Here is a 25697-nt window from a genome sequence, read left to right as displayed (position 1 = left end):
CGTGCGCTGCTGTGTGCAAGCTGCGAGAGCCGGGCGATGACGAAAGGTGTCGGCTGATTGCTTCGGGTCTCCTTCTCCTCTCCACACCGAGCTCTATCGCGTCAAAGATCCTGCGGGACATCATGATCGACTGCGAGGATTGCCTATATACTTGTGGGCTACATCTCTTTGAAACACCCTGAATCGCACACCCTGAATCGGCACATATCCACATGCCTCACTCTCACTCTCCCTCAGCCTGATGCACCGCGTCCAATAAAGCGCTGACTGCTATATGTCCCTCGCAGGTGCTACCGTTGCCGCTGAAACAGCTGACCGTCATGGCAGCACATGAAAAGCAAGCCGTGTTGGTCTCTCAACCATGGTCAAACCCGCGACAGCACGCCATGTGGTGTCGGCCGTCGCCGGTCCACATGGGCGTATCACGTGTTGCTATTTGGGGAAGCTTCACACACGTTGAACAGGAGGGGCACATTTGTTTTGAGGGGGTATCTTGTTGTGGTAGCCAATGTCGGCGTGCCGTCTCATCATCTCATTGAGGTCGTGAGGCTAAGTACAGTACTTGTATCCTGCTATGGCAGGCATCCTTCCCATGTCATCCCCAGACGCCAGAGCCTTGCTTTTGTTATGGTAAAACAAACTATCACGAAGAGGAAGCAACAGCTTAAGCGGTGATCTCGGCGATCTTGGCCTTGACGCGCTCCTCCTTCTCGGCCTTGGTGAGCTTGTTGCTCCTGTACTTCTTGGACTCGGCCTTCCACTCGTCCTTGGACTTCTTGGGGGCATCGCCATCCTCCTTCTTCCAGGGGTCCTCACGGATCTGCTTGTGTGCGTCCTGGTAGAGCTCCTCAAGACCGTCGGCCTCGATATCGTCATCGATGTAGCCGCTGAACTGAGACTTGTAGCGCTCCTCGTCGTCGTCGGCGAGGGTCTCCATGTACTCAGCGACGTGACCACCGAAGATGTACTTGCGGAGGGTCTCGGCGTCGAGCTCCTTGCCTTCAATGTCGTAACCGGGGAAACGGTTCTCGGAGTGAGGAACGAAGACACCACCGTCGGAGCAACCCTTCATGGCACCAAAGACACGAGCACCAGTGGAGGTACGGGTGAGACCGACATCCAAGAAGACCTTGAATGGGCGGCGCTCCTCGCCATCAACCTCGGCGGCCTCGGTGAGGGTGAACTCACCGTCAGCCTCCTCAACACCAGTGAAGGCCTCGTCAAGCTCGAGCTTCTTGAGGACACGGCGGGCAAGGAGCAGACCGGTAGCGTATGCGGAGGACCAGTTGGTAAGACCGTGGGTGATGCCGTAAGCCTTCAGCTCGTGGGCGCTGTGATTTGTTAGTTGTGGGCTAGACGGAGCCAGAGTCGCGTGGAACATACTAGGCAGCGCAGAAGACCTTGTCACCGCCAATCTCAGAGTGGACGATTTGGCAGATGATGTCCTTGTTGGTGAAACGGACGACGAGACGGTACTTGGGCGCATTGTACTTGTTCTTGGCCTGGGTGATCAACCTCTTGCGGGCATAGTAGTCGGCTGCGGATTGTTAGATGCCGTCGCAATTTGAACACTTCGTTGGATACGTACTCTTTCCCTGCCTGCGGCGCTTGTACTTGACTTGGTACCGCGAGAAGTAGGCGTCGTTCTTCTGGAGCTTGGACTTTTGACAGAGTCAGCGATTGGCGCTTCAAACCCGCATTCGAAGCATCTCGCAAAGACTCCACTCGACTTTCGTCGAAGCGGGATGCCGTGATGGCAATAGGATGGAGGGATACATTGCGGGCGCAATTCAGGGCGTACTTACGAAAGGCATCTTGACCTGCTGTTAGTTGAACTGGCTGAGGAGAAAGTTCGTGATGGCGCAAGACGATATTGAAGTGGGCAGTGGACGCTCGGACCATGTATTAAGCGATGCGCAAGTCGCGACTTCCCAGGTGGGTGACCATGCAAGTGGCATGAGATGGGTGACCACCATCTCGGTCGTCAACGACAAAACTGGAACAAGCATAGATGATGTTTACAGGCTCTGGTGTAATAGAGGGCTTGTAGGTGTAGTGACTTGGTTATTCCGCGCACAGGAAGCAGGTAGTAGAGACACGTCTCTTGTGCACCGGACCGGCGGCCTTAGGGGACGTGACATATCATATATGCTGCACTGTACTCGTCTTGTTTCCATGTGCATCTATTGTAATACTTTTGCATACTCTAACATTCTTGAAGTGAAGTTCGCATCTCAAGTTGTAGGGGAGCATCTGCATTGCCCGATTGAGTGCTCACGGACCCCTAGCCAACCATGCGCCCCGCCAACGTCGTCAACCTCAAGGCACGCAACACCGAGCTACGGCCAGCTTCTAACATCCACTCCTTCAGCCTCAACAACCCTCTCGAGCTTTGTACAGGATGGCTGAAGCTCCCATTGGTATGCGCAGCTTCCTCTTCTGTGTTCGGAGCTCTACTTACCCTTCAATTAGTCCTCGATGGCGGTACGGGTTTCCTCAAGGCGGGTTACGCCGGGCAGGTATGTGGCATACAAAGCGCCAGACGTGACATGGCAAAAGCTAACATGTTACTCTTTAGAACTTCCCCGACCACCAGTTTCCCTCAATAGTCGGCCGACCTATCCTACGAACCGAAGAGCGAGATGGCGGTGACATCCAGCTCAAGGACATAATGTGCGGTGACGAGGCAGCGGCAGCGCGCTCAATGCTTCAGATCACGTACCCTGTATGTGCACTACCCGGACCTCTGCATGCCATGAGCGAGCTAACAGTGTCTCGCCCAATAGATGGAAAATGGCATCGTCAAGCGCTGGGATGACATGCAACACGTCTGGGACTACACCTTCTACGACAAGATGAACCTTGACCCTACCGGCCGCAAGATCCTCCTCACCGAACCGCCCATGAACCCGCTCAAGAACCGCGAAACCATGTGTGAAGTCATGTTTGAGCGCTACGGCTTTGGGGGTGTATACGTGGCAATCCAGGCCGTTCTAGCTCTATACGCCCAAGGATTGTCGTCCGGCGTGGTAGTCGACTCAGGAGATGGTGTCACGCATATTGTCCCCGTATACGAGAGCACCGTCCTCAATCATCTCACACGTCGTCTCGATGTTGCCGGACGCGACGTGACCCGCAACCTCATCGCTCTTCTGCTGCGGAGAGGTTACGCCCTCAACCGAACTGCCGACTTCGAGACCGTCCGTCAGATCAAGGAGAAGCTTTGCTATGTCTCATACGACCTTGAGCTGGACCAGCGCCTTAGCGAAGACACGACCGTCTTGGTAGAGTCCTACACCCTACCAGATGGTCGGGTCATCCGGGTGGGCAGTGAGCGCTTTGAGGCTCCCGAATGTCTGTTCCAGCCGCATCTTGTGGACGTCGAGCAGCCCGGTATCGCCGAGTTCCTATTCAACACGATCCAAGCTGCCGATGTTGATGTCAGGAGCAGTCTCTACAAGGCTATTGTGCTCAGCGGTGGTAGCAGCATGTACCCAGGTCTTCCCAGTCGGCTTGAGAAGGAGCTCAAGCAGCTATGGCTCACCAAGGTTCTGGGCGGAAACCCGGAGCGACTCAACGTAGGTACATATCTACGTGTCCAGCTAAGCAATGCTAACATGGAGGCAGAAATTCAAGGTCCGCATCGAAGATCCGCCACGGCGAAGGCACATGGTTTTCCTCGGTGGAGCTGTGCTCGCGAACATCATGGCCGACAAAGAGAACATGTGGATATCAAAGGCCGAGTGGGAGGAACAAGGCGCGAGGGCGTTGGAGAAGCTGGGCGCGAGATGATACTGAGCAAGGCTTGCAGAGACAGACATCAACCAACAAATCAATCAATTTCATGGCAAGGCTGGCCTTCTGCAGGTAGCATGAGTGACCAAGACATTTTCGTTGGTGCCTTCACCACTTGTCACCTTCTCAACGCAGTCTTTGTTTGCCGTTAATTTGCCTCGGTGTTTCGCATCAAACCTCAATTTTGGTTGCTCTTGCTCCCCCTAGTAATGTTTGTGCTGACTTGATTTGCCCGGGCTACTCTGGCGGCTAGAGTATTATATAGCCTTCGGCCGCGTACGGGAGATCTACCACGTGGTGCAACTTTTACCACGGCTGGAAGTACTACTCTCTCCATTGCAACTAGATGCATGACTGAACTGATTAGATGGTCCATTTAGTCGCCGCGCTAAGCCTCTTCTCCTTGTGCCCGAGACAGAACTAAGTGACGGCATTGTAGTGCGGCGAAGATAGCCGGATCCCTCTAGCAAATGCCACATACATCAAGGTTTCTGCATGGGCGTCATCGGTCAGTGCAAGTGCTCAGCAGAGGATGGAAGAATTGCGCGAAGGAGCGGCTCCAGCGGCTGTCCGTCTAGACGGTAGTTCCATCATGTTGGGTGTTATGGGATTGTGCAGCTTTGTTTGTACCGTGCGAGCGGCTCGCGCTCAAAACACTATGGCCTATATATTTTTCGGCGAAGTTAGGGTCAACTTCGGGATAGACAGCGAAAAAGACGCATTATAGATGACGACCCGTTCTCGCGATCTGATTCAGGCCAATATCCGTACAGCTGTTTGCGAAGAATGCCGCAGTTGTTGGGCGTTCACAAGGTCGAAGCAACTTGGCGTTGCTGCCAGTGTGGTGGTGTCATGTCTTGTACGCGCTACCATTTGTCTCATCAGACCGTACTTTGATGGAGCACGCGCGCGAAGCCTAATGCGAAAAATAAAAAGGACGTTTCTGCAACCTACGGCAGGGCTCCGGTGCAGATGCAACGGTGCCCTACCACACGATGGTCGAGCTGCAGGGCAATTGATCGAAGTCTGCAGTGCTGTGTTCACACCACGCGTTTAGCGCCGGGAATTCCAAGGCTGGCACGTGTTCGGTCTTAGAAAGGAGCCGGTTGCTGCACTGCGTCATAATGGACATGCTGCACAAGTAGGCGTGTTGGACGATTCGCATGGTTAGCGAGGCAGGAAAAGAGCGCCCCGCTCAAAGAGCGAAACCAAGGCCTGCGAAGTTTAATGACGAGATAATAGCGCCTGCAAATATGGCGCGCCTCGTAGCTACGGCCTCGTCCTCCGTTGATATGTAAAGGAGGACTTGGTACCACACACATTCCAACTCACCTGTTAGATTAGCTCTCCCAGCCCAGCAACAATTCTCAATCATCTGCGCCATCCTCAAACTAGCCGACGCACTCCAGCTTACTTTGATTGTGGACCCCAAGTTTCGGGAAAACACACGCGCCATCTGTACTCCGCCATAACCGGCCCGCAGCCACCTGTTGCAACTGATAGACACCGGCTTGGTGTGCTGCCAGTAACAAGCGCTCGTGCTTCCACCAAATTGAAACGGGATCCACTTGAGCCGTGCATCACGTCGTTACCCTCTCAGGAACGATTACCGCACGACGGTGCGCCTCCAAGCGGAAGATCAACGCTGTACCTTTCCAATAAGATCGGCTACCATCCCCGAGGCCTGCCACCAAGTCCCAAGCCTTGCTGGACCCTCCCGCTGTTAGATATATTAGACACCGCCGCTGCTCTGTGCGTTGTTGCTCGGAAGCACGGTACTTTATCTTTCGATCATTTCTCTCCTCACATCATCTGAGGGGAATTCATATAGCAGCCTCCCTGGAGCCGCACCCTTTCACTTCCCAAGTACACACGAGGTTTCCTCGCCACACGTCATATGCGATCTCCGCCGACCTCGCCTTCCCTTTCGCGAGTCATCTTTAGATCTGATACCTCCCACCAAAACATGTCTTCTCGAACAGCAGACCGCAGCATGCCTGCTATCAGCTCGCCTCTCTCGCCCAGATCACAGCCTCTCGACATTCCCTCTCAGGCTAGACGTCGACCAGCAATGAACCCACGACAATCCAGCAGCACCGGGCCTGCTGCACATCTGAGGCTCCCTTCTCTGCCCCGCTTCCACCCAGCAAACTATGCCTCCTCGCAAGGCTCAAGTCAAGCAAACACACCCGTTGCTGGCCCTGACAGCCCTAACTCGCCCGCGTCACCTCGATCAAGCAACAGACAGTACGAGGTTCAGAGACAGATGTACCTCTACCAGCAACAACTTCTCGCCAACACCAGCCGTCAAACTAGGGGCTTTGGACCAAAGCCGACCAGCCCTCGTCTAGAGCCTCTAGCCAGCCCTGGAGTAGTCACTCCATTGGAACTTGAAGAAGATGCCGGCGGCTACCTTACCGCTGGTGTAAGCCGAGCCGAGGCCGATCAGCACGTTGAGAAGTACATCCGTGAGGAAGCTCGTCGAAGAGGAGAGTACTCCCCTGGCCGGGCTACGTCTGTTGGTGGCAGTTGACTCACCGGTCAGCAACAAATACACAGCCACTCCGTAACTGCTGCTCGGACACGACACCGAGAAAAGTAGTCACTTCTTCCTTTTTCCTTTTGTTATACATTCCCGGAGTCATATTACCCCACGGCATGGAGCATGAACGGCGTTATTCATTACCATCAGAAACACGAAAACTAGCACTCGAATCGAACACAACATAGACGTAGACGGATGGAACGGTCGCTCTGGCAAACACGAACTCGCACATTCTTCTTCTTCAATCACCTCCAAGTGCTGGAGCGTGGCACCAGTCGCTTTTATCAAATACCCAAATACGTTTTCCCCGATAGCATATACGTATAGCATCTCGCCTGTCCATAGCTTCACTGTAAGCGCTCCACCAGTGGTGTTGAGCTGGACAGATGACGGGTCTTTTTCTCATGTAGCTAGCAATTCAACTTAGTCATATCACATCATCTTACATCAAATCGTGCCAGTAGCCTTTTGGCCCAACAAGTCTCTGGAATTCCTCTAGAATGCTTACGCCTACGTCGTCATAAATATACCACAGCATCTACAATTCACTCTCTCCTCTCAACACTGCCACCACATACCTCGTACCTTTCTCCGCTGTATCCAAATGGTACCACGCGAGATGCCGACCTACCCGAACAGGACCTTCCCCATTCTTCGCCCCATTGAAAACCACCCCGTATCCAGCGCGGCCGCATTCGCTTTTCTGAAACACTCAGCCATGTACTAGTGGCCGAAAAGAGCGGGTGTGATGTGTGTTGTACGAGTCGCAACGACCGCTAACGTGACTTTCCTGCCTCTCCGTGCTTTCCTAATGCATCCAGCACAAACAAATCATTCCCCACATCACTCCACGTTACTAACGTTGACCAACGCATATAGTGCGCCGTGCGAGCGGACCCTGAATCTTCTTCATTTTCCAACCCACTTTGCATACTTCGATGGACTACTGTAAGGCATGTACGCTACGCTATGGCTGCAGTTGCACTCTCGCTTCGCCTACAGCGGCACTTACCATGCCTGAATGGACTGGCTGATCGCGATCAAATCATCAAAAGGAGAAAAAAAGCAGGTTTAGACGGGCCGTTGGCAGCATTTTTGATCATCGCCAACACACCACTGCCATCACCTGAGATTTTCTGATGGTGATCATTCGGCGTTGGCGTTCGCGTAAAACTGTCGAACAAAGAGGTATCCCTGGAGGATGGAAAGATCGACATATCTGAATTGTTGACGGCTATGTTAGAACGGAGATTTGCCAAGCTAATTACTCGTTGTGTGCTTGATAGCCCCGCAGCCGGTTGAAGGATCTTCATAACATGTTGCTAGATGAGGTGAAGTGTACCGGGTGGTGATCTTGGCTGAAAGTGGTGTTTGGGGGAGATGCTGGATAGAGAAGGGAACCGTCGATTGTCGAGTGTTGCGCATGTTTCTGGTTTCGCGGGAATGTGCATACACGTTGTGCATGGTTTTGGGTTGTTGTGATTTAGGGCGCTAGGTAGTTGTGCCGAACTCCACCAATACAGCGACAACTCGTATCCTTTGAATCACAAATTCGCAAATGTTGATAACAACAAAACTGATCCGAGTTTAGCTTGACAGCGCATGCTATTTTTGCACAGCCCGCTCAAGATCTCAGAGGATTTCCACCAAAAAACAGGGTCTTCCTTATCGCCGTGTTATTTCGTTTTTGGTTCGGCTTCCCTGCGTCTTTTGATGCGAGCGCCGTTGGTTGGTGTGGTGTGGTAGGTTTGTGCCCCGTGCCCCCTTCCTTCACGGATCTGAGATGCCGAATAAATGCCATGTGTGTGGGTCAAGAATTATGCAGGGATTCGGCATCGGCTGTTTGCGAGATTCCGGTCATCGATAATGTTGTGAAGAATGGATGAGTGGTGTGCGACGGTTGTAGCATCCTGATAGCGCATGCTGACGGACATGATGCAGGGTGTGCTGTACAGTATGTGTCTGCCGTGAGAACCAAGGGAATTTGGAGACTGAGAGGGTGGTGCAGACCTGATCTCTCACTCGTGGACCTTCGATAACGTTGTAGATCACATGTCTGCCGTTCATGGAGATCAGGAAAATCATATCAAATCGAATGTTCGAAGATTCCATTTGGTCCTTCGTGCGCCTTTAGTCAACGCTTGCATAGCACTGTTCTCCGTCTGTTGCGAGCCGTTCTATTACCCAATCCTCTAGGTTCGGTTACAATGCAATGAGCAAGACGGCCCACCTCAAGCCTCTAAGCACGATTGGTGCTTTAGTATGTATAGTCAAGGTAATGATGAGTAACCGGTGGTATTTTGTGAAGTCGCACATTACGGTATACGGTATGTCGTATCAACACTCGCCTCCACTTCATGAAGCGCTCGACATGCCGCGAAAGCCATTAGCGTAAGCTGTCCAATTCGACTCGCTGAACGGCTGTCAGCTGCTAGCATACAAACCTCGATGCACGTGGCCGTTGGCTTGCCGTTCTTTCACCGCTTACCTTACAAGCCACTTCTCACGCCATAACTTTGAGAACTTTGGTTCAAACCACAGCTAGCGTAGATGCATCGGCGGCATGACGACCCCCTTCGTCATGGCTCATCACGGCCCAGGGATCAGGTCGCCGTTGATTTCTCGTCTCACAAAAGTCAATTTCGATCATGGCGAAAGATCAGGTCCTCCTCACTCTACATTCTGCACAATTTGTAAGCGAAACGTAATCCAGGAACGTCCAGGAACGGTGGAGATGTGTTTCAGGAACGCCAATTAGGTTCGCATGTGAAAAGGGCTGGAGATCGAGAAATCAAAATGACGATGAAGAGAAACTACGTCAGTGGCGGTTGGGCTGCCATCGCCGGGATTTGTACCACGAGCTAACTCCTTCTGGTTAGATATCCTCTGCGTTCCGCCGCTCTTTTGGGGACGGATACCTAGCAACACGAAAACACCATGTAAATATCTAGACTCGTTCAGGCGCAACAGTCCAGAAGCACGCTACGCTAGTGTACCGTCTATAACACTTTTTGCATGTCAAGCCACGGCTGCCTTATACATGCCGAGGCATGCATCATACCAGGACGGCAGTGAATGTACATGACGACGAGGTGCCTTCGTATCCCCACATCAGAGCCGCACATGTTTAACCCCGCAACGCCGCGCTGGACTTTTGTGGAGGGTGTGGTCAATCCTCTCACCGACTTATCGCTGAATACTCCCATCGATTCACCACACTCAGTCCTCCGTGGCTTGGTCAAGTTAGGCGATGTGCAATCTACAATGCTGGTAGTAGAGCGGCTGGGCGTTGTCATTGCTGACGACGAAGGTCAGTCCAGTCCGACAACGAAACTCAGGTCTCTCTGAGCGTGACCGTGGAGTCTCAATCTACTCCCGGGTATATGGTACATGTCAAAAACAAGATACACAAAGCCTGCTCCTTAATGCTCACTCCTGGTGTAGTCAAATTAACATTTACGGCAACTTTTTTTCGTCTAAGTGCTTTGGGAAATACATGCATGCAACCACGGACACTGCCCATAAAGGGCAGGTATTGAAGCCAATCACCAGTCCCTCAGGGATGTGCAAGACTGCATGATCGAGGAATTCAAGCAAAATGCTAAGCCAGACGTTGGGTTGAGCTGACATGGCACCTTGTTCACCAGGATGAATTCAAGGTAGACTGCCCGATATCAGGTACTACTATGCTTACCATCGTCATAAGAAAGCCCAGCCGCTGTTCGGTATGATGAACCCACGAATTTCGATCGCAGTATTACGTGAGGTCACATGTATCGTGACTCCACGATCGAGATCGCCAGGACTGATCAGCCGCCTCGGGCCTTTATATTCGGACCGTATGGACCCGCGCTGCACGAACGAGACATGGATATTTGCGGCAACTACGCGTGAAATCAAGCTTCTCGTTTTTTTCCGGTCGGGAATAGTTTCCATTTGGTTATGAGGCCGACGGCAAGGCTTGCGTTCTCTTTGCAACGATTGCGTTGGATCCTTTACAGCCTCAAGACCAAGACCTAAGGCGACGCGCGTCGTAATCGCGGCAAGCTTGCTTGTTGCTCAGGCAGGGTTGCTCGATGTCGGTTGTGTCTCCACATGGAAGATCATGAAGGGCATGCTGCAGATATGCGTACTGTGAACGATTATGAGGCATCGAGAGGAGACGCGGCAGCCGCGTGTGTGTGATGGCTGTGGCAAAGCACTTCAGTCAGCATTCGTCTGAATGAGGCTGACATGGATAGTAACGACCCAAAACAAGATAAGTGTCAATTCGAGCGCGAGGCACGGCGAACAGATGGCAACAAAGCACCTTGAGTGAGTGCGCAATATGCCTCACCTAACCACAAATATGACTAACACACCTCTTCGATACTTACGCCAGGTATACCGCTGTGCTGTCAAAAAGAGAGGACAAATGATCAATGGGTACTCGAAGGTCGCCGTGTCCGTCACTTGTTCAAGATCTCAGCTCCGTTGTCAGCGGACGCAGTTTCATCATGATACTGCTTATACAAGTTACGTAAACTCGGGAGCTTTTACTAGCTGGTTGAATTTCTATAGCATCAATAAACAGATACCTTAGCTATCCTTTGTTGTTCACAGACACAACCAAAATATGGGTCGCAGAAGCCGCTGCAACCGGAAACGCAAGCAGGAAAACCTAGGTGACCCTTCCGCAAACTACGATAAGAATTATCTACACGACTTTGATGGGGATTTGATGAACTTGAAAACCGTGGACTTTTTGGAGGCTATGCAGGTTATGGTGGGTATGACAGGTATGCACATTACTGAGATCTTGTTTTGAATAGTCTAGCCACAGATTGGGGTTGCGAAATGCACTCTTTGCCTTCCATTGATCAAGTTTGCAACTCAGTGTCTTGGTACTCATGTCTCGATTTGATAAGATGAAGCTACTAACCTCCAGGTCACCTAGTGTTCACCAACATCCGCCATTACTTACAAGTAGTCAGCTATTGTTTCTTGTAGACGATGACTTTGACTGAGCATACATTGAAGGGGAACTGTGATGAGGGCCAACATTTGGCAACAGGGGTCCATGAGCATATGAATTATCGATCAAATCAAGGCACCAAATTGGACATAAGTCAAAGTTGACACAACGCATAGTACGATGTTCTCAGTAGCATTGCCGCACATCCTAAAGTCACTAATTTGTGGCATCATCATATAAACGCTGATAGCATGCATACTCTCTAACTGTTTCTCTTTCCATCAAATCGCAGTTCTACTGCGGGAGTCTGAACATTTTCTCTGATCATCGACTATCGTTACATACCACTGTCCAAAAGCCACTAATAGTAGCAATGGAAACTAAACCGAATCCGCAGGATATCATGAGCGACACTTACCAAGTCGGCCATCGCGACCCTTCCATAAAGGTCCATGGGCACACCACTGGGAAGACGAGAAAGATGGTAACTTTATAGCGCAGTACTGGCTTCCAGAACAACCTGCTCCAGCTGGCAAGTTCCCCCTCGCCCCTATGCCGGAATGCGACGAAGCCCGTACATGCGGTCGTCAGTCCACCTTCCGTAGTGCTTTTGGTTTGAAGGAAGGGTACGAAATGGGATTTTCCCAAAGATTTGAAGACGGTCATGGCCTGGCAGAGATACGAGGTCAAGCATGGGAAACAGGGTCTGGGTATGGCCTGTTTTTCGGCGGCCATGAAGATCACTTCGATGACTGAGATTAGTATGACAGATACGACGCCGACTTTCATGAAAGATGTGGCGCATTCAATGGTCACGATGGAGAGTATAACGAATACTATGGTAGAGGCTATGATGGAGAACACGACCAAGGCTATGGCGATTACTATCATGGAGGTCATGGATATTGATAGGCATGCTGATGAGAGTCATGATGATTACTTGTGAGGGAAACTTCTTGCGTACACTCTGGACTATAATTAACATCCGGCTTAAGATTCAGCAGACTTCAGCAGTGAATTCTCTATGCTTAATATTACGTCTGATGCATGGAAATTATTCTGCCCAAGTACTTCCCATTCCAGAATAATACGTATCGCCCTCATGATTGGCCTGAATGTAGTAATGAAGCGACGAAGTGATCAGTCTATGGGTCAGAATGTCATCCGGATCGCCGATTGTTGACCTTTATTACGCATTTCTCCGAATCGATGTACTGGTCAGTGGCTTTACAAGGGTGCGTGTTGTTGAGCTTGTCCGCGCTGTTGAATAAGCTCTTTAGAGGTCTCAACACAGGCAATAGCCGTGTTATCGCTTAGACCAATACACCAACTCCGGAGATAATGGTGTGCGTTCACTACCGTGGCAACGTCCATCTCTGACGATCATGCGTTTTTGATTCCCATGCTCGATTGCCGCTTCATAGATCACCTGCATCAGTCCGCGGTGGCAACTCCCGGATCCGCGTACAGAGAGTATGCTGTGCGACCCCACAAAACGCAGTATCCGAAGCCGTGTAGCAACAAGCACGGCGTGAATGTGGCAGCCATGACATACCAAGAGATGCAAATGAATCAGGAGATCTCCTCCAGCCTCGTCATCATGTTAGCGCCCAGGCCATGTTCGAGAATAGATGCGAATCTGCTTTTTGTGGAAGTAAGAGCAACGGAGAACGCATAGCGCTGCTTAGCCTGCGCCACAGCATATAAAACCAGGTTGTTGAGGGCATGGGATAGCACGAGAGAGCGACTGACATTATAATCATAAGCCTTGTAAGAGTTAACCAAAGATAAGAGCACACATGCACAGGCAGTGCCAACGTCTCGCGCGCTGGAAGTAATCCGGTTACCCTAAGGAAAGCATGTGAAGTAAGGAGGAAGCGGAACCAAAGAAAGCATTAGTGCGGTCGCTTTGGGACTAGACGCCGTCTGCACGCGAGAAGGGTTCACGGATCATCACAGCTTGCCGTTCACAACATCAACTTTTCCACCGCGCTAATTGTACAGCCGTCTTATCTATTGAGTGACCGAGAAAGCCACATGCTGATCTTCTCGCATCTACATTTGTTGATGCCGAAGATACTCAGGCGCTCACCACATTCTTGTGGCGTACTGGTTGAAGATCCCCCTTGCCTTCCTTTTTCTTGGCTTTTATCACCCAAAGCATGCATCTTCGATGGGGCGAACTCTCCGTGAACTTCCTTTCCCGAGATGGTGAATCATGTTTCTATTTCGGAGTCACTACATACGGATAAACGCACCTGGGAGTAAGCCACAAACGTCCTTGCGTCTGTCCTTCGTTCTGCCAGAGACGCAGGATCTATCAGCTGGCCATGTCTCATCGAACGGACTGGTCCTGATATACTACGTCAATGAAAACGACTAGTGTGGTTGCATGAGATGTGCTATCGTTCTCCCCTTAAAGCTTTCGAGATGCCGCGGAGGACGTGTCGTCAAGTTGGTAGGTTTTTCATCTCAATATGTTTTCTCCCTTTGTCACTCGTTCATTTCTTTTCGTTAGCTGTTTGACACACAGCATACATGCCACTCCTTTAGCCAGCGTGACTTTGTCATCTCTCATTGCACTCCCTAGCGAGACGAGCGTGCCACCATACGACACGATACCACCGAACAACAAATCGGAAAGATGGGACAGTCCAGAATACACATGGATCTTCCAGTATCCTCTACCTGTACCCCCAGTGAAGAAGTCGACATTGTAAGTGAGGCAGTACCTTGAATATAGCTTAGCATTAACATGGGGTAGTACATATACCAATGAGACTACCGGTGCCATTATCGATTACTACGAGGTTGAAGTCAAGTCGGCCACGAAACAAATATACCCTAATCTACCAGCTACCTCTTTATACACATATGATGGGTTGTCACCAGGACCAACTTTCATGATGCGAAAAGGGCGAGGTAAGCTTCAAGCTGGTTTGGTTGATACGGTCGATGCTGACAACGTTCTTCAGAGGCTGTGGTTCGCTTCACCAACAACAGTCCCACAAACTCATCTGTCCACGTCCATGGACAGTATAACCGCGCCCCTTTCGATGGCTGGGCTGCCGATTACGCTCATCCTGGCCAGTACAAGGATTATTATTATCCAAATGCACAGAATGCGCGATCCATCTGGTATCACGACCACACTGAGCGTCAAACTGGCGAGAATGTCTACATGGGTCTATACGGCTTCTATCTTTTAACGGATGAAGACGAACAAGCCCTCGACTTACCAACTGGCGATTACGATATCCCATTGGCCTTGAGTGCGAAACAATACGCCGCCGATGGCTCCCTTCTCTTCGATACACATAATAACACTGGACTTTGGGGCGATGTGATCCATGTGAACGGTCAGCCTTGGCCGTACATGAACGTTGAGCCGTGTAAATATCGCTTTCGCGTCCTTGATGGTTCCGTCAGTCGTTCTTACAATCTATACTTACAAGACGATGAAACTGAAGAGTCACTGAGTTTCGACATGATCGGCTCGGATGGTGGTATGTGTGTTTGACCGCCTTTTGGGGTTTCTTTAACATATTGTCAGGACTGTTCTCTCATCCAGTAAACACGAAGAGCTTCGCGATCGCTGAAGGCGAACGCTACGAGATGGTCGTCGACTTCGCCAACTACAAGGGCAAGAACATTACAATGCTCAACGAGCGTGGGATGGCGGGCAATCTTGATTATGCTGCAACCGATCGTGTCATGCGATTCGTAGTCAGTGACACTGCAGCCGATAGCACCAACAACGACCCCGTGCCGTCTGACCTTCGCTACATTCCTCCACCACCACAAACCAACGTCACTAAGAATTTCACTTTCTCTCGAATTGATGGCGAGTGGCTCATCAATGGAGTTGGTTGGGAGGATATCGAGAACCGAATCTTGACAAGACCTGTTTTAGGCAAGGACGAGATTTGGGAATTGAGACACGGAGGTGGAAATGCCTCGCATCCTGTTCATATCCACCTCGTTGATTTCCAGGTGCTTTCTCGCACTGGCGGCCGTAACGATGTGATGCCATACGAGGCAGCGGGTGAAAAGGATGTCGTTTGGATAGCCCCTGGTGAATCCGTCCGTGTTGTGGCTAGGTACGCACCATGGGAGGGTGTCTACATGTTCCATTGTCACAACCTTATCCATGAAGACCATGAGTAAGTCTTTTCACGATTATCATCTCATTGCTTTAATACTAACAAAAAATAGCATGATGGTTGCGTTCAACGTCACGAACCTCGAAAAATGGGGCTACGATAATACTACGGTCTTCATAGATCCTATGGAGCCAGAATTCCGACCGAAGAACATTGACACCGCGGATTACACGGAAGAGGCTATACGCAGCAAGCTAGACTGGTTCTACAGCCTCAATGCCTACAACGAGCGCTCTGAGCAAGAATTTGAGGAGGACCGTGCCTAATAAAGATATGATGGTTCTCTTATATATGATCAGACTCGGTCATGTGTCACTTCTCTTATCATCATTCATTTTTCATCATATATCAATATTACTTGCTCTGCATAATTTACTGATACACTCTGGACTTGATAGTGTGGAGGTCAGTCTTCAAGCTAATGCATGTCATCAAGACATAGGTGGGTAGGTAGTGTATGCCATACCACCAACGAAATACGAAGCAAGTGATCAACCACGCGGGATAACTACCATGGTTCATACGAACATCCGCAAAGATCTTTGTCTCAACCGAGAGAGTACACAAAATGTGTTCATCTCGTTACGACCGTCAATCTCGTACTGAATTCTCCCACGCCATACGGACTTCGTACCCCATCACACGTACGTCGAGAGCCAAACGAAGCATCGGCGTTAAGCATTAGCGACCGCTCATCTGCATATCTCAACTGCAGGGATCAGTATGCCTATTGCAGCAGGTCGAACAGCCTGCGGCCTGGCTTCATTACGGTTCCGCCGAGACAACGCCTCTTCCAGCGGGGAAGCGGAAATCTGCTCACCTGCTAGAAGGAGAATGCGAAAGAGACAGGATATTCAGTATCAGACATCGCTGTCCACCAGGGTCCTAGTCTCATGTAAACCAGCCATTCCCAAACTTGCATGCTCCAATGGACGAGCAAGGCCGTCCCCGTCACCAACACCTAGCATAGCCCGCCAGGCCACCCCAGATAATCAGCCGTTGGAATACGACTCGCGGGGTCCGGGGCCACCTGTGTTGTGCCATGACTCATGCAACGAGTGCAGACTTGTCAGTGTCGTGTCTTCGGGCAAATCTTGAGAGTTTAGAAACAGACGTGTCGATGGTTTCAGGATTGTTTCCGACATCTTCCATTCCGTCCAAACGATAAGATTGCGCGGACGGGTGGGCTGTTTGGTCAACCGCGTGCCTTAGGGTCCACATAGAGACCCATATTGCAACGTCGCCTGGTGATTGATTCGAAACATGTGCAGACTACTATGCGGTACCGCAGGAAGATATGTTATCCGTGCCGAGAAAGATGGTGCACGAGTGCGATGTACCGTAACGTCGTGTCAGTAGGTACGCTATAGTGGAGCCAGAGTAGGAAATCGTGATGAAAGGTGCGACAAGACCTTCGTAACTTCCTCTTACAGATGCGGAAACCGTTCCGCCAGAATGGAAACACCTATCACGATCGATCCTCTTACAATACTCCTCTCAACCCACCCACCCACAATTAACCTCCCATAGCCGCGAATGCCACAATCCTTAATCTCACAGCCCACATATTGCACCTCACACAACGTTGATCGCGATCCCATCGGCAATGGTATTCTCGGCCATTCTCGTAGCTTAGGTGTGGGCTGACATGATGGATGGTGTGGTTGGCCGTCGTAATCGTAAGTGCTGTTGGCCGCACTAAACCGGCGACTTATGAGCTTCTCGGCCCGACTAAGGCGGTTCGCAACACAAGCTTCGCGGTGTTGTGTGCCGCGTACAAAGTAGTGTCGCCTGGGAAATGCCGGGTAACGCGGCGTGAGTACTTTCGTCATCTCAAGTGTGAATGATCAGAATCGGAAGTTGCCGCACGCGCTGGTACGGGTATGATGTGTCGACGTGAGGCATTTCGAGGCGAGGAGACGGCCTGAATATGGCCGGATCGATTTGGTCGATGATGCAGACGTCAGTAGTTAGTCAGAGTAGTGGTAGTGGTAGTTTACGTTTCAATGTGTTGGTCTTCATTAATCTGAGAAAGAACAATGGAAAATTGTAAATGATGTGACAAGGCTATTATGCCTGCCTGGTATCATGTGTTGTGTTTGTATCTACCATTTCGTGATCTAGCTAAGTGTCTATGATCTATGGCCATTATTGCCAGCGATATAATGAAATCAAATGAGGTAATACCCATGCGCCATGCTATGCAGAAAACTAATAGAAGAGAAAGAAGGAAAAGAAGATCCTTCTTACTGCTCAAGCACACCAGTGTTCATCATGCTCTCCCTTAGAGCCTTTTTGTACTCGCGCTCCATACCATGCTTGACAGCTTCGAGGACATTTTGCACAATAGCCTTGGGCTCAAAGCGAGGAGTAGTACCGCGTTGGTAGACGCCTGTCTCTACCAGTATGGAGTACCAGTTTGCTGAGTCGGTGTGCGCGTTATACTCGTTGGTGCCCCTGATGTCCGACTCGGGTGTGTCACCTACAAAGTAGACGGTTGAAGGAGCGGAGTTGATGCCATGAGTGTCCCTTCGCCACTCCTTGAGAAGACGAGTGGCAAACTCGAAAGTGCCGATTTGAGGTTTGCCGAATGCGGTAGTCTTAAGCTCTCGGCCAGTGACTGCCTTGAACATAGCCTCAAGTGAAACACGGAGGGCACCCATACCAATGCGGGTAAGGTCGTGCGAAGCACTCCAAACAACGTCGTTGTGTGAGAAAAAGACTGGTGGACCCTCGTCGAAGTTGGCGGATCGGGTTCCAAGACGACCTTTCTTTGACATCAACAGATCCAAGATGATCTGCTGATCAGACGCCCAATCGCGAGAATCGGCGAAGACGAAGATCGCCTCGATCTCGACTTCAGCGAAGTTTCGCGCTCGTGAGTTCTTGTACTCTTCCTCTGTGAGTTTGCGGAAGGGTGTAGTGTCCTGGTTGTCTTTGATGATATCTCCTGGGGTAACGACATCCTTGAAGCCGTAGCCCTCAGCCACGATACGGCACTTCTCGCCCTCGCCTCCGACAACGAGGACAGTGTTGTACTTCTCTGCCATCTCCCTCATGGGAGTGTGTCCGCAGATGAATTGACCAGGTGATACTTCGATTTCCATTTGCTTGCTGAGCTGTACGCAGCGCTCGGCTTCAGTCTTTCCACCACCGTTGGTGACAAAGATGTATGGCACTACGATACCGTATTCATTCTCACCATTGAGCATTTTCATGGCTTCAACAGCTTCTGGAATAGGTCGACCACCTCGGATGAGGACACCGTCAATATCTGAGCTATGTTAGAGTAAATTCACTTTGAACTAATGGAGTTCGACTTACCAAAAGCGAAAGCATACTTGTCCGTGACTGAAGTTTCGGGAGGAGTATAACCAGGCGACCCAGGAGTCGCGGCAGAGTCAAGGTGATGTCTGGCAGTCTCGAAAGCGCTGGCAATCTCCGATGCTTTTGACGGGGCCATGAGATGTTGTGGGGGTACGACGACCGTTGGACCCATTGTGATGTTCTCGCGGGTGGCTTCACTGGAAGATAGACGTCGAGGGTTTCCCGTCGAGGGAGGGACTGCAAGAGAAGGCGCCGACATTGTTAAGGATAATATGAAGACTGATCTTCCAACGGAGAGTCTTGCAACTTATGTTGTTTGCTGCGAATGAAGGAGTTTGTTGAGCCTGGTTTGATGAAATCTCAAAACACTGGAATTCTGGTAGCCTTTATAGTATACGAGCCCGGTAGATAGGTCGAGACTCCAGGTAACCCCTCAAAAGAAGCGGAGAGAACTGTGGGTATGTGGGTATGTGGATATGTGGAGGTGGATATAATGATAGATGGTTGGTTTGTACGAAGAATACCGAGACATTTATACCGAAGACATACAGTAGTCCTTACTTCGCCCCCCTACATTACTCAAACACGTACTGCAAGTATAGCGGCAAGGTACAATGCACTTCTACGTCGATGTGCCGGACCTTGAGCGATAAGGGTATGGCTCGGGATTCTGTTGGATGGCATTGCGTAGATCGATGGCGTCACTCGGTCAGATCCAGAACAAGGGACACATTTGCGACACCAAACGCGATACTAATCGATAGCGGTAGAGAGTGCCCAGGCGTGCGCTTCCGCCATGGAGTGAGAGATTGTGGCATGTTTCTCGATTCCCATTCGACACGTAGTCCGGTAATGTTGCAATAAGAGTGGGTATGACAGTCACGGTACAGGGTCTCCTGCATCTCTGGCGGTCTCGGATTATTGCCGTCCCATGCGCGCCATGTGGTAGACGGCCGCGGCTGGTGTTGCTGTGGAACGGTGTTGCAGAGTTTTGAGGCCATCTGCGCTAGTGATGTCATTTATGATTAGCTCGCATATCGCTTCGGCGCCTTAGGATGGCTATTCGAATCGGCTGGAGGCGCCCGCAAATGAACAGCCTCAGGGACTCAGGGCAGGCCTTGGTGATGAGTCCCTGTTGAAGCTTACCACCACCTCCGATCGACAGCTCCTCGTTTCCGGCGAGAACAAGCCGGCCGACAGTTCTCGCCAAGTATCGGAAGCTAGATGAGGCAACTTGAGCCTCAAACGTAGGCTATCTCGGCAGACATGCCAATCCGTCTTAGCCTCTTAGCATTTGTCTACCGTTACCACATGTAAGACAGATTGTGGCCAGTCGACTGAACATGCTCACCTCGACAGAAACGAAACACGTCTGCGATACTATAGGTGGGGTCCTTATCGCTGCCTTTCACATGTCGAATGTAACAACCGATGCACCATCGTTCCGATTGTAGGCGCGTGCATTGAGCGATATCTACGCAGCTTACATGGAGTGGGTCGCCAGTAGAACCAGTACCCACAGCAAGAGTCTCAGGCCATGGCGCTTGACGTAACTGTACATGAAGGTACACCGCAACTGGCGGCGCAGCTGCAGTAAGGGCTACGGCAGCATGTATGCCATCATTTCGCATTATAGGGTCAGGCTGCAAGCGTGGATATGGGCTGGCAGGTGTTGCGCCATAAACAAACCTAATATCCATTTTCCAAAACCTTCGGGAAGGACGATCGAACGACTGCGAATGGCGGGTGGAAGTAAATTGAGGCATTTGAGCGAAAATGCAACACCGATGCCTGGTCAGTTAGGAAGAATGCACCCAATGACCAGTCAAGTCGCGGACCCTGTGTACATGGGCGCTTTCAGATGCCGCAGGACCCGTTCAGGACCGGACTCCACGCTGCAAGAAGCAATGATCTGATGCAGCTGCCGAGAAGACAGCGCCATGTACGGAGCACACTTATTGCGACCGGCGTTTAGGCTTGGAATTGAAGAGACGGATAAATGGAGTATGGTTGGGAACGGTGGTGGATCTGGTATGGGGTTGTGGTTGTCAACCCCATTCTTCTCCACGTCTCCACGATTTCCCCAGGTGTGACCCCAAAGTTTGAGTTGTGGATAGCTCTAAAATCGGTCCTACAGAGCTCATGGACTTCGCATATCCTGCTATATTCGTGGATTATGGTGTAGCAACGCGATGCATCCTTCAAGTGACCGTCCCCACACCCTATGGCCATGATTGTTAAAGATTTCCCACACCCACGGGGATCCCGTCGCAGGGTCTCGGTACCTCTCCGGCGCTCCACTATTCTTGCGGAGGGAAGTGATGGAGGCGCTGATCGACCAAACGATTTGGACCCTTTCATCTGTTCTTGTTTTTCCGCCGGCAAGACAGATCCGAGCATGAGTCGTGGAGGACGCTCGTTGAGTAGTAACCGAGGAAGATGGGTCAGCCAGCGCTGTGGAGGGTCGGGTGCACAATACGAGGTGTGGAGTGCTGCAGTTGTGTTCCAACCTTAGGGCTTGGTCGGACGGAGAGGAAAGAGACGTAGCTGGGGAAGGAGCTGCCCATATTCAGCAGGCAAGCGCATGCCGCAGCTTCGATCAGCATCCACTGCCTTCCAATTACCTCTTCTCGCATGATTCTCCTTCAACCCGTGCAGTTATAGAACAGTGCCGATATGCTATACACATGAACTGGACAGGCGGCTCGCTGCAGCGCACCAAGAAAGCCAACGCAGGCGTGCTCCAACAGCAGAAAGCGTACTTTGCTAAGGCGCGCACACAGCTACAAAATGCTACTGACTCACATGTCGCTCCTCTCCGACCGAACCATCTAATAGATAACGATAAATTCGATATCTGGAACTTAGTTCCGCTTGGCTCAGGCTCAGTGCGGTGGCCTACAGGACATACAGCGAAGCGTCCAAGTGAGAGAACGCAGCGTGAGCCCACGCCAGACAAGAGACGATTGACAAGAACGTCATATGAAAGGCATTCAAAAAATCTTTTGCGCCGTTCTCCTTCGAACTCGAATGCAAAAGTTCGCATCCATAGAGGCATTAGTGGTGACTTGCTGCTCACTTGCTGGGGCCACGTGAAGATGGACTAACAACCCAACAGACTTGCATGACGGGAAACACAGGGCCCCAGAGATGGACATGGACCTCCAGTGGCTTGAAGCTAACAGGAAGAGGCTTTTAACACAGCAAGATTGGGTCGGCATTGACCTAGCGAAACCGGTCAGCCTACGGTTCCAATCAAGCAGGGAGAAGAGCAGAATCGGCAAGCGTAGGAGAACGAAAAAAGGACGCAGCGCAGCTCCAAGACAGAGGGACAATGAAGAATTCAGGGATAAAGACCTTGAACTTGCAAACGACAACTTTTCCCGCATGCTCAGAGGAAGTGGTCCACACCAAAATGTCGACAATATGCGAATCCGGATTGGTACAGATGCAATGACAAGCATTTACTCTACACAGCTGAACCAACATGCGCAGTCGCATGCTTCCTCTGAGCTAATGCTCTTCGACCAGGAAGGACCTCTTGCACAGCAACGCTCAGAGAAGCCACTTGTTAATCTTCAGCTTCATGCAGCAACTAGTGCTTCTGAGCAAGCTCGTGTTAATTCCCATGCGCCGTCGACCGGTGAGCAGCCTCAGTGCTATAGTATTGCTCGGCGCAACGTAGCTAGTCTATCTTCAGGTGCTTCTGAGCAAGGGGGCATTATCGGTGATCAGCTTGGACTGCAGTGTCAACCCACGACAATAACCTCGCGACAGACCGGGAGCTTTACACATGAATTTCGACTTACGCATCATCTTCATAACGGTGAGCGCGCTTTCCGTCTCGCCTTCAGCGGCTCCAACTCTGCTGCAGGTAGCCGTAGTCGTACTGCATCGGACGACTACCAGATCGGTGAGACACAGCCTTTTTGCAATCCAGACTCGGCGCTCCCGTCCAAGACGGAACATATGCATCAGGTCGATATTGATATGGAGCATCCTGTCAATGTTGAGATTTCGGCAGGCCACGCAATCGTCGATGAAGGACCCTGGAAGACGTATCTCGCAATTTCCGATGATTCAAGCCACTCCGATACAGCCAGAAGCAGTTTCTTGCATGATCACCCCACCACGAAACAGGACAATGAAGCTGCAACGAACTGGTCACAACAGGCCACTCACGGTCAGGGTGATCAGAGCCGCGTCAGCTCGTCCTCAATTTCCGCCTCTTTGCCTTCCTTGACGAGGCGTATTAGAGAACCAATACTGACGCATCCCTCTGGCGTGACCGCCATTCGTCGAAAGGAACCGGTGACCACCGCTTTGCGAAGTCTGGACGAGGACGAGAAGAATTGGCGGGCATTTGTGTTCCAGAGCGATGATAAACTCTCGTTGCCAGGGATGCAGGACCATGCATGCAAAACATCTCCACTGATTTCAAGGTCCTCTGAAAATGCATCTTCAGAGTATCTGCCAATATCCCGCGCAGTCAGCTCTGTCAGCCCCATAGTGTACGAGTCTGGATCAGAACTTGCTTCTGACGCGGGCTACGACGCCCCAGATCCAAGAAGCTTTGCGCCACCATTAAGATCCCGTAACGCCAGTCCACTACTCTTCGGCGGATTTGTTGAGAGATTGACTCAAGGTGAACAGGGCGACGAGATGTTAGAGCGCAAAGTTTCCGACAAGCAGTGGGTGACCCATGCATCTCTACAGAACAACGCATCTTCAGGTCTCACCTCATCCAAGGTTCTAGTAACATAACAACGTCCCGCATCTTGAAGTTACATGCATTTGCACAAGAACCAGCGAGGGCGAGCGGACCCATATTGAGCCGAAATTTCAAAGGGTCTTCTTCTGGCTGCGATATCCCAACAAGCCGTGATGGGGGCACTCCACCTCGTCGATCCTGACAAACGTTGACAGGGTACATGCTAGATGGGTGGCTCACTGCGAACGCGGGATACCTGAGGCTGAGATTTGATCGAGGTTTCGGCTCTTCTTGTAACACAGTTTCGCCTTTTCTTGCCTATCGATATGGCATTGCAGTACCGTGGTAGGCTAAGTAAACGGCGTACAACCTACTGCCATCAGCGAATCAGACATTTTTATGGGGCTTACAGATTCTCATTGGCGCAAATTGTACAAGATGCGCAGTTCAAGCTACAGTCCGAGTCGCACAGCTCGTACGCAGAATAAGATTCTGATCGCCCACGTTGATCAAACTGTGAACGGCATTGCAGCACGACTGGAGCCGCAGACAGCCAGAAAGGCTCAATGCAGAAGCTTAATGCAGAAGCACACATAAAGACAGCGACAGAATAGGTGCAGGCATGACGCCTTCGTACGGGGTGATGGGTACATGCATGTCATCGATTGCAAATGTTTCGAGCGTGGCTCAGAGCAGGCGGGGCTACGTGCAGCGCTATTTCGGGTGAGCCCTATGAGTTTGTGACAACACAGTGCCGGCCATCCCTACTTAGCAAACGGCAATCACTGACAACGGCGAGCCTACCGGATATGCGCCCGATGAGCTACGAAAGGACGCTGATGCCCAAGGGCCGAATGCGGCGCTGGAGACACAGTCAAGGCATGAGAGAGGTCGCTTAGAATACAGCAGCAACAAAGAAACGATTGGACAAAGCGCGACGATGAACAAAGATGCATCACACCGCCAGCAAGTCACATGGACATTGGGATGAGCTGGAAAAGTCCGGCACGTTGGCACTACGGTTGATGTGCGGGGGCGCGGTGGTATGATTGGCAAGTGGCTGTCAGGGGCAGGAATCCTTCCTTCTCGAAGGCATGGAAACTTTGGAGCACAGCCATGGAACAATCACGCGACTCGCAGTGGGCAGGGCGATGCGGATACGAGCATTGGGCGTACAGCATTGTCGCGCCATTCTGTGTGAAAAAGCGGTACGTGCTGTAATTGTGAAGCAGCCGAGTCGGCTGCAGCAAATTGAGGGGCCAGCGGAAACCTAGAGCGAGTCGAGGGCGGATCCCTGACTTTGCGCCGTCACGACCGTCAGAAGCCGCCTATGATGGTGGTACCGTTGTGCCGGCTTCGCACTTGGGTTTCACTTGCCCGCGCGCCACGTGTGAGACGATGCGATGCGATGGGGGCTGTCACCGCCACACATGGGGCGCCTGCTCGATGGATGCGACTCGCTGGATGGGCACGTCTGATGTCCGTCTGCCACGACTGCGACTCAGCGAGTGAAGTGAGTGAGCGAGCAAGATGCAGTATACGCTTGCTGCTTCGTGTTACTCGGACACACCGTATTGTCGCGCGAGACCAGTCAGAAACTAGCAGCACCGCGCGCAGTCGGCAATGCGGATACCATGTAGCAAACATGACGACCTGTGGTATAGCCAATGCTACCAAGCCGGCCTGTACTCGTCAAGGTTTCGCAACAGGGCCATCGCACGACCAGCGCAATAGGACCGGTGAGTCAACGAATTGATCGACGACAACGAACCGAACAACATCAGGGCCTTTGAAGTTGCTTCTGCTTGCGAGCCAGCCTTGCATCCCCTCGCCGGAAGGCACGGCATGGCCATGATAGGCCTGATGTAGTGCAACCGGCGATTGACAAACGGCAGGGCAGTGCATGTCCTGTTCTTGTTCACTGTCCCAGCATATGCTTCCTCAGTGCTTCCACTGCCTTCCTGGATGCCTGAAAATCATCAGGCCAGGACAGCGACGGCTCAGTGTGCCTGGACTATGATTGGCGGACCCCGTAGTATATCCATGGGCTGCGTCATACAGGACACCGTTGCTCAGTGGGGCCTTAACCAGCGTCGCGGCTCTCGTTGTCCAGCGCTAGCACAGGAGACAAACAGGGAAGTGCCCTCGGAGCCCGAATTGAGCGGAGGCGGATGGAAGCCCGAATGACTAGGAGTCAAGGGA

General features: G+C 51.4%; 8 protein-coding genes across 8 annotated transcripts; 6 read left to right on the top strand and 2 right to left on the bottom strand.

Moving 5' to 3' along the window:
• Positions 1 to 664: 664 nt before the first annotated feature.
• Positions 665 to 1814, bottom strand: RPL5 (60S ribosomal protein L5; the record flags this gene model as incomplete). Its single annotated transcript, XM_051729448.1, has 4 exons — positions 665 to 1331; positions 1384 to 1537; positions 1589 to 1661; positions 1806 to 1814. The coding sequence occupies 4 exons, from the start codon at positions 1812 to 1814 to the stop codon at positions 665 to 667; spliced, it is 903 nt and encodes a 300-aa protein (XP_051590832.1).
• Positions 1815 to 2401: 587 nt separating this feature from the next.
• On the top strand, positions 2402 to 3792 carry ARP2 (Arp2/3 complex subunit, actin nucleation center; the record flags this gene model as incomplete). The annotated part of the gene is made up of 5 exons (XM_051729447.1): positions 2402 to 2420; positions 2473 to 2519; positions 2579 to 2725; positions 2787 to 3578; positions 3628 to 3792. 5 exons carry the CDS (start codon positions 2402 to 2404, stop codon positions 3790 to 3792), a joined length of 1170 nt encoding a protein of 389 aa, XP_051590831.1.
• A 1996-nt stretch (positions 3793 to 5788) lies between these two features.
• J4E82_003157 (uncharacterized protein) lies at positions 5789 to 6328 on the top strand (the record flags this gene model as incomplete). The annotated part of the gene is made up of 1 exon (XM_051729446.1): positions 5789 to 6328. The coding sequence occupies one exon, from the start codon at positions 5789 to 5791 to the stop codon at positions 6326 to 6328; it is 540 nt and encodes a 179-aa protein (XP_051590830.1).
• A 4627-nt stretch (positions 6329 to 10955) lies between these two features.
• On the top strand, positions 10956 to 12050 carry J4E82_003156 (uncharacterized protein; the record flags this gene model as incomplete). Its single annotated transcript, XM_051729445.1, has 2 exons — positions 10956 to 11118; positions 11692 to 12050. The coding sequence occupies 2 exons, from the start codon at positions 10956 to 10958 to the stop codon at positions 12048 to 12050; spliced, it is 522 nt and encodes a 173-aa protein (XP_051590829.1).
• A 1721-nt stretch (positions 12051 to 13771) lies between these two features.
• On the top strand, positions 13772 to 15723 carry J4E82_003155 (uncharacterized protein; the record flags this gene model as incomplete). Its single annotated transcript, XM_051729444.1, has 5 exons — positions 13772 to 14010; positions 14059 to 14216; positions 14270 to 14800; positions 14848 to 15457; positions 15510 to 15723. 5 exons carry the CDS (start codon positions 13772 to 13774, stop codon positions 15721 to 15723), a joined length of 1752 nt encoding a protein of 583 aa, XP_051590828.1.
• A 1980-nt stretch (positions 15724 to 17703) lies between these two features.
• J4E82_003154 (uncharacterized protein) lies at positions 17704 to 18956 on the bottom strand (the record flags this gene model as incomplete). The annotated part of the gene is made up of 2 exons (XM_051729443.1): positions 17704 to 18731; positions 18782 to 18956. The coding sequence occupies 2 exons, from the start codon at positions 18954 to 18956 to the stop codon at positions 17704 to 17706; spliced, it is 1203 nt and encodes a 400-aa protein (XP_051590827.1).
• A 2515-nt stretch (positions 18957 to 21471) lies between these two features.
• J4E82_003153 (uncharacterized protein) lies at positions 21472 to 23548 on the top strand (the record flags this gene model as incomplete). The annotated part of the gene is made up of 2 exons (XM_051729442.1): positions 21472 to 21709; positions 21903 to 23548. 2 exons carry the CDS (start codon positions 21472 to 21474, stop codon positions 23546 to 23548), a joined length of 1884 nt encoding a protein of 627 aa, XP_051590826.1.
• A 1277-nt stretch (positions 23549 to 24825) lies between these two features.
• J4E82_003152 (uncharacterized protein) lies at positions 24826 to 25682 on the top strand (the record flags this gene model as incomplete). Its single annotated transcript, XM_051729441.1, has 3 exons — positions 24826 to 25008; positions 25160 to 25234; positions 25365 to 25682. 3 exons carry the CDS (start codon positions 24826 to 24828, stop codon positions 25680 to 25682), a joined length of 576 nt encoding a protein of 191 aa, XP_051590825.1.
• Positions 25683 to 25697: the final 15 nt, after the last annotated feature.

Source organism: Alternaria postmessia (genome assembly GCF_024291825.1).
Source record: "Alternaria postmessia strain BMP 2775 chromosome Unknown scaffold_13, whole genome shotgun sequence".
Lineage (NCBI taxonomy): Eukaryota > Fungi > Ascomycota > Dothideomycetes > Pleosporales > Pleosporaceae > Alternaria > Alternaria postmessia.
The sequence above is the reverse complement of the archived record's forward strand: the minus strand, read 5'-3'. Positions and strand labels throughout refer to the sequence as shown.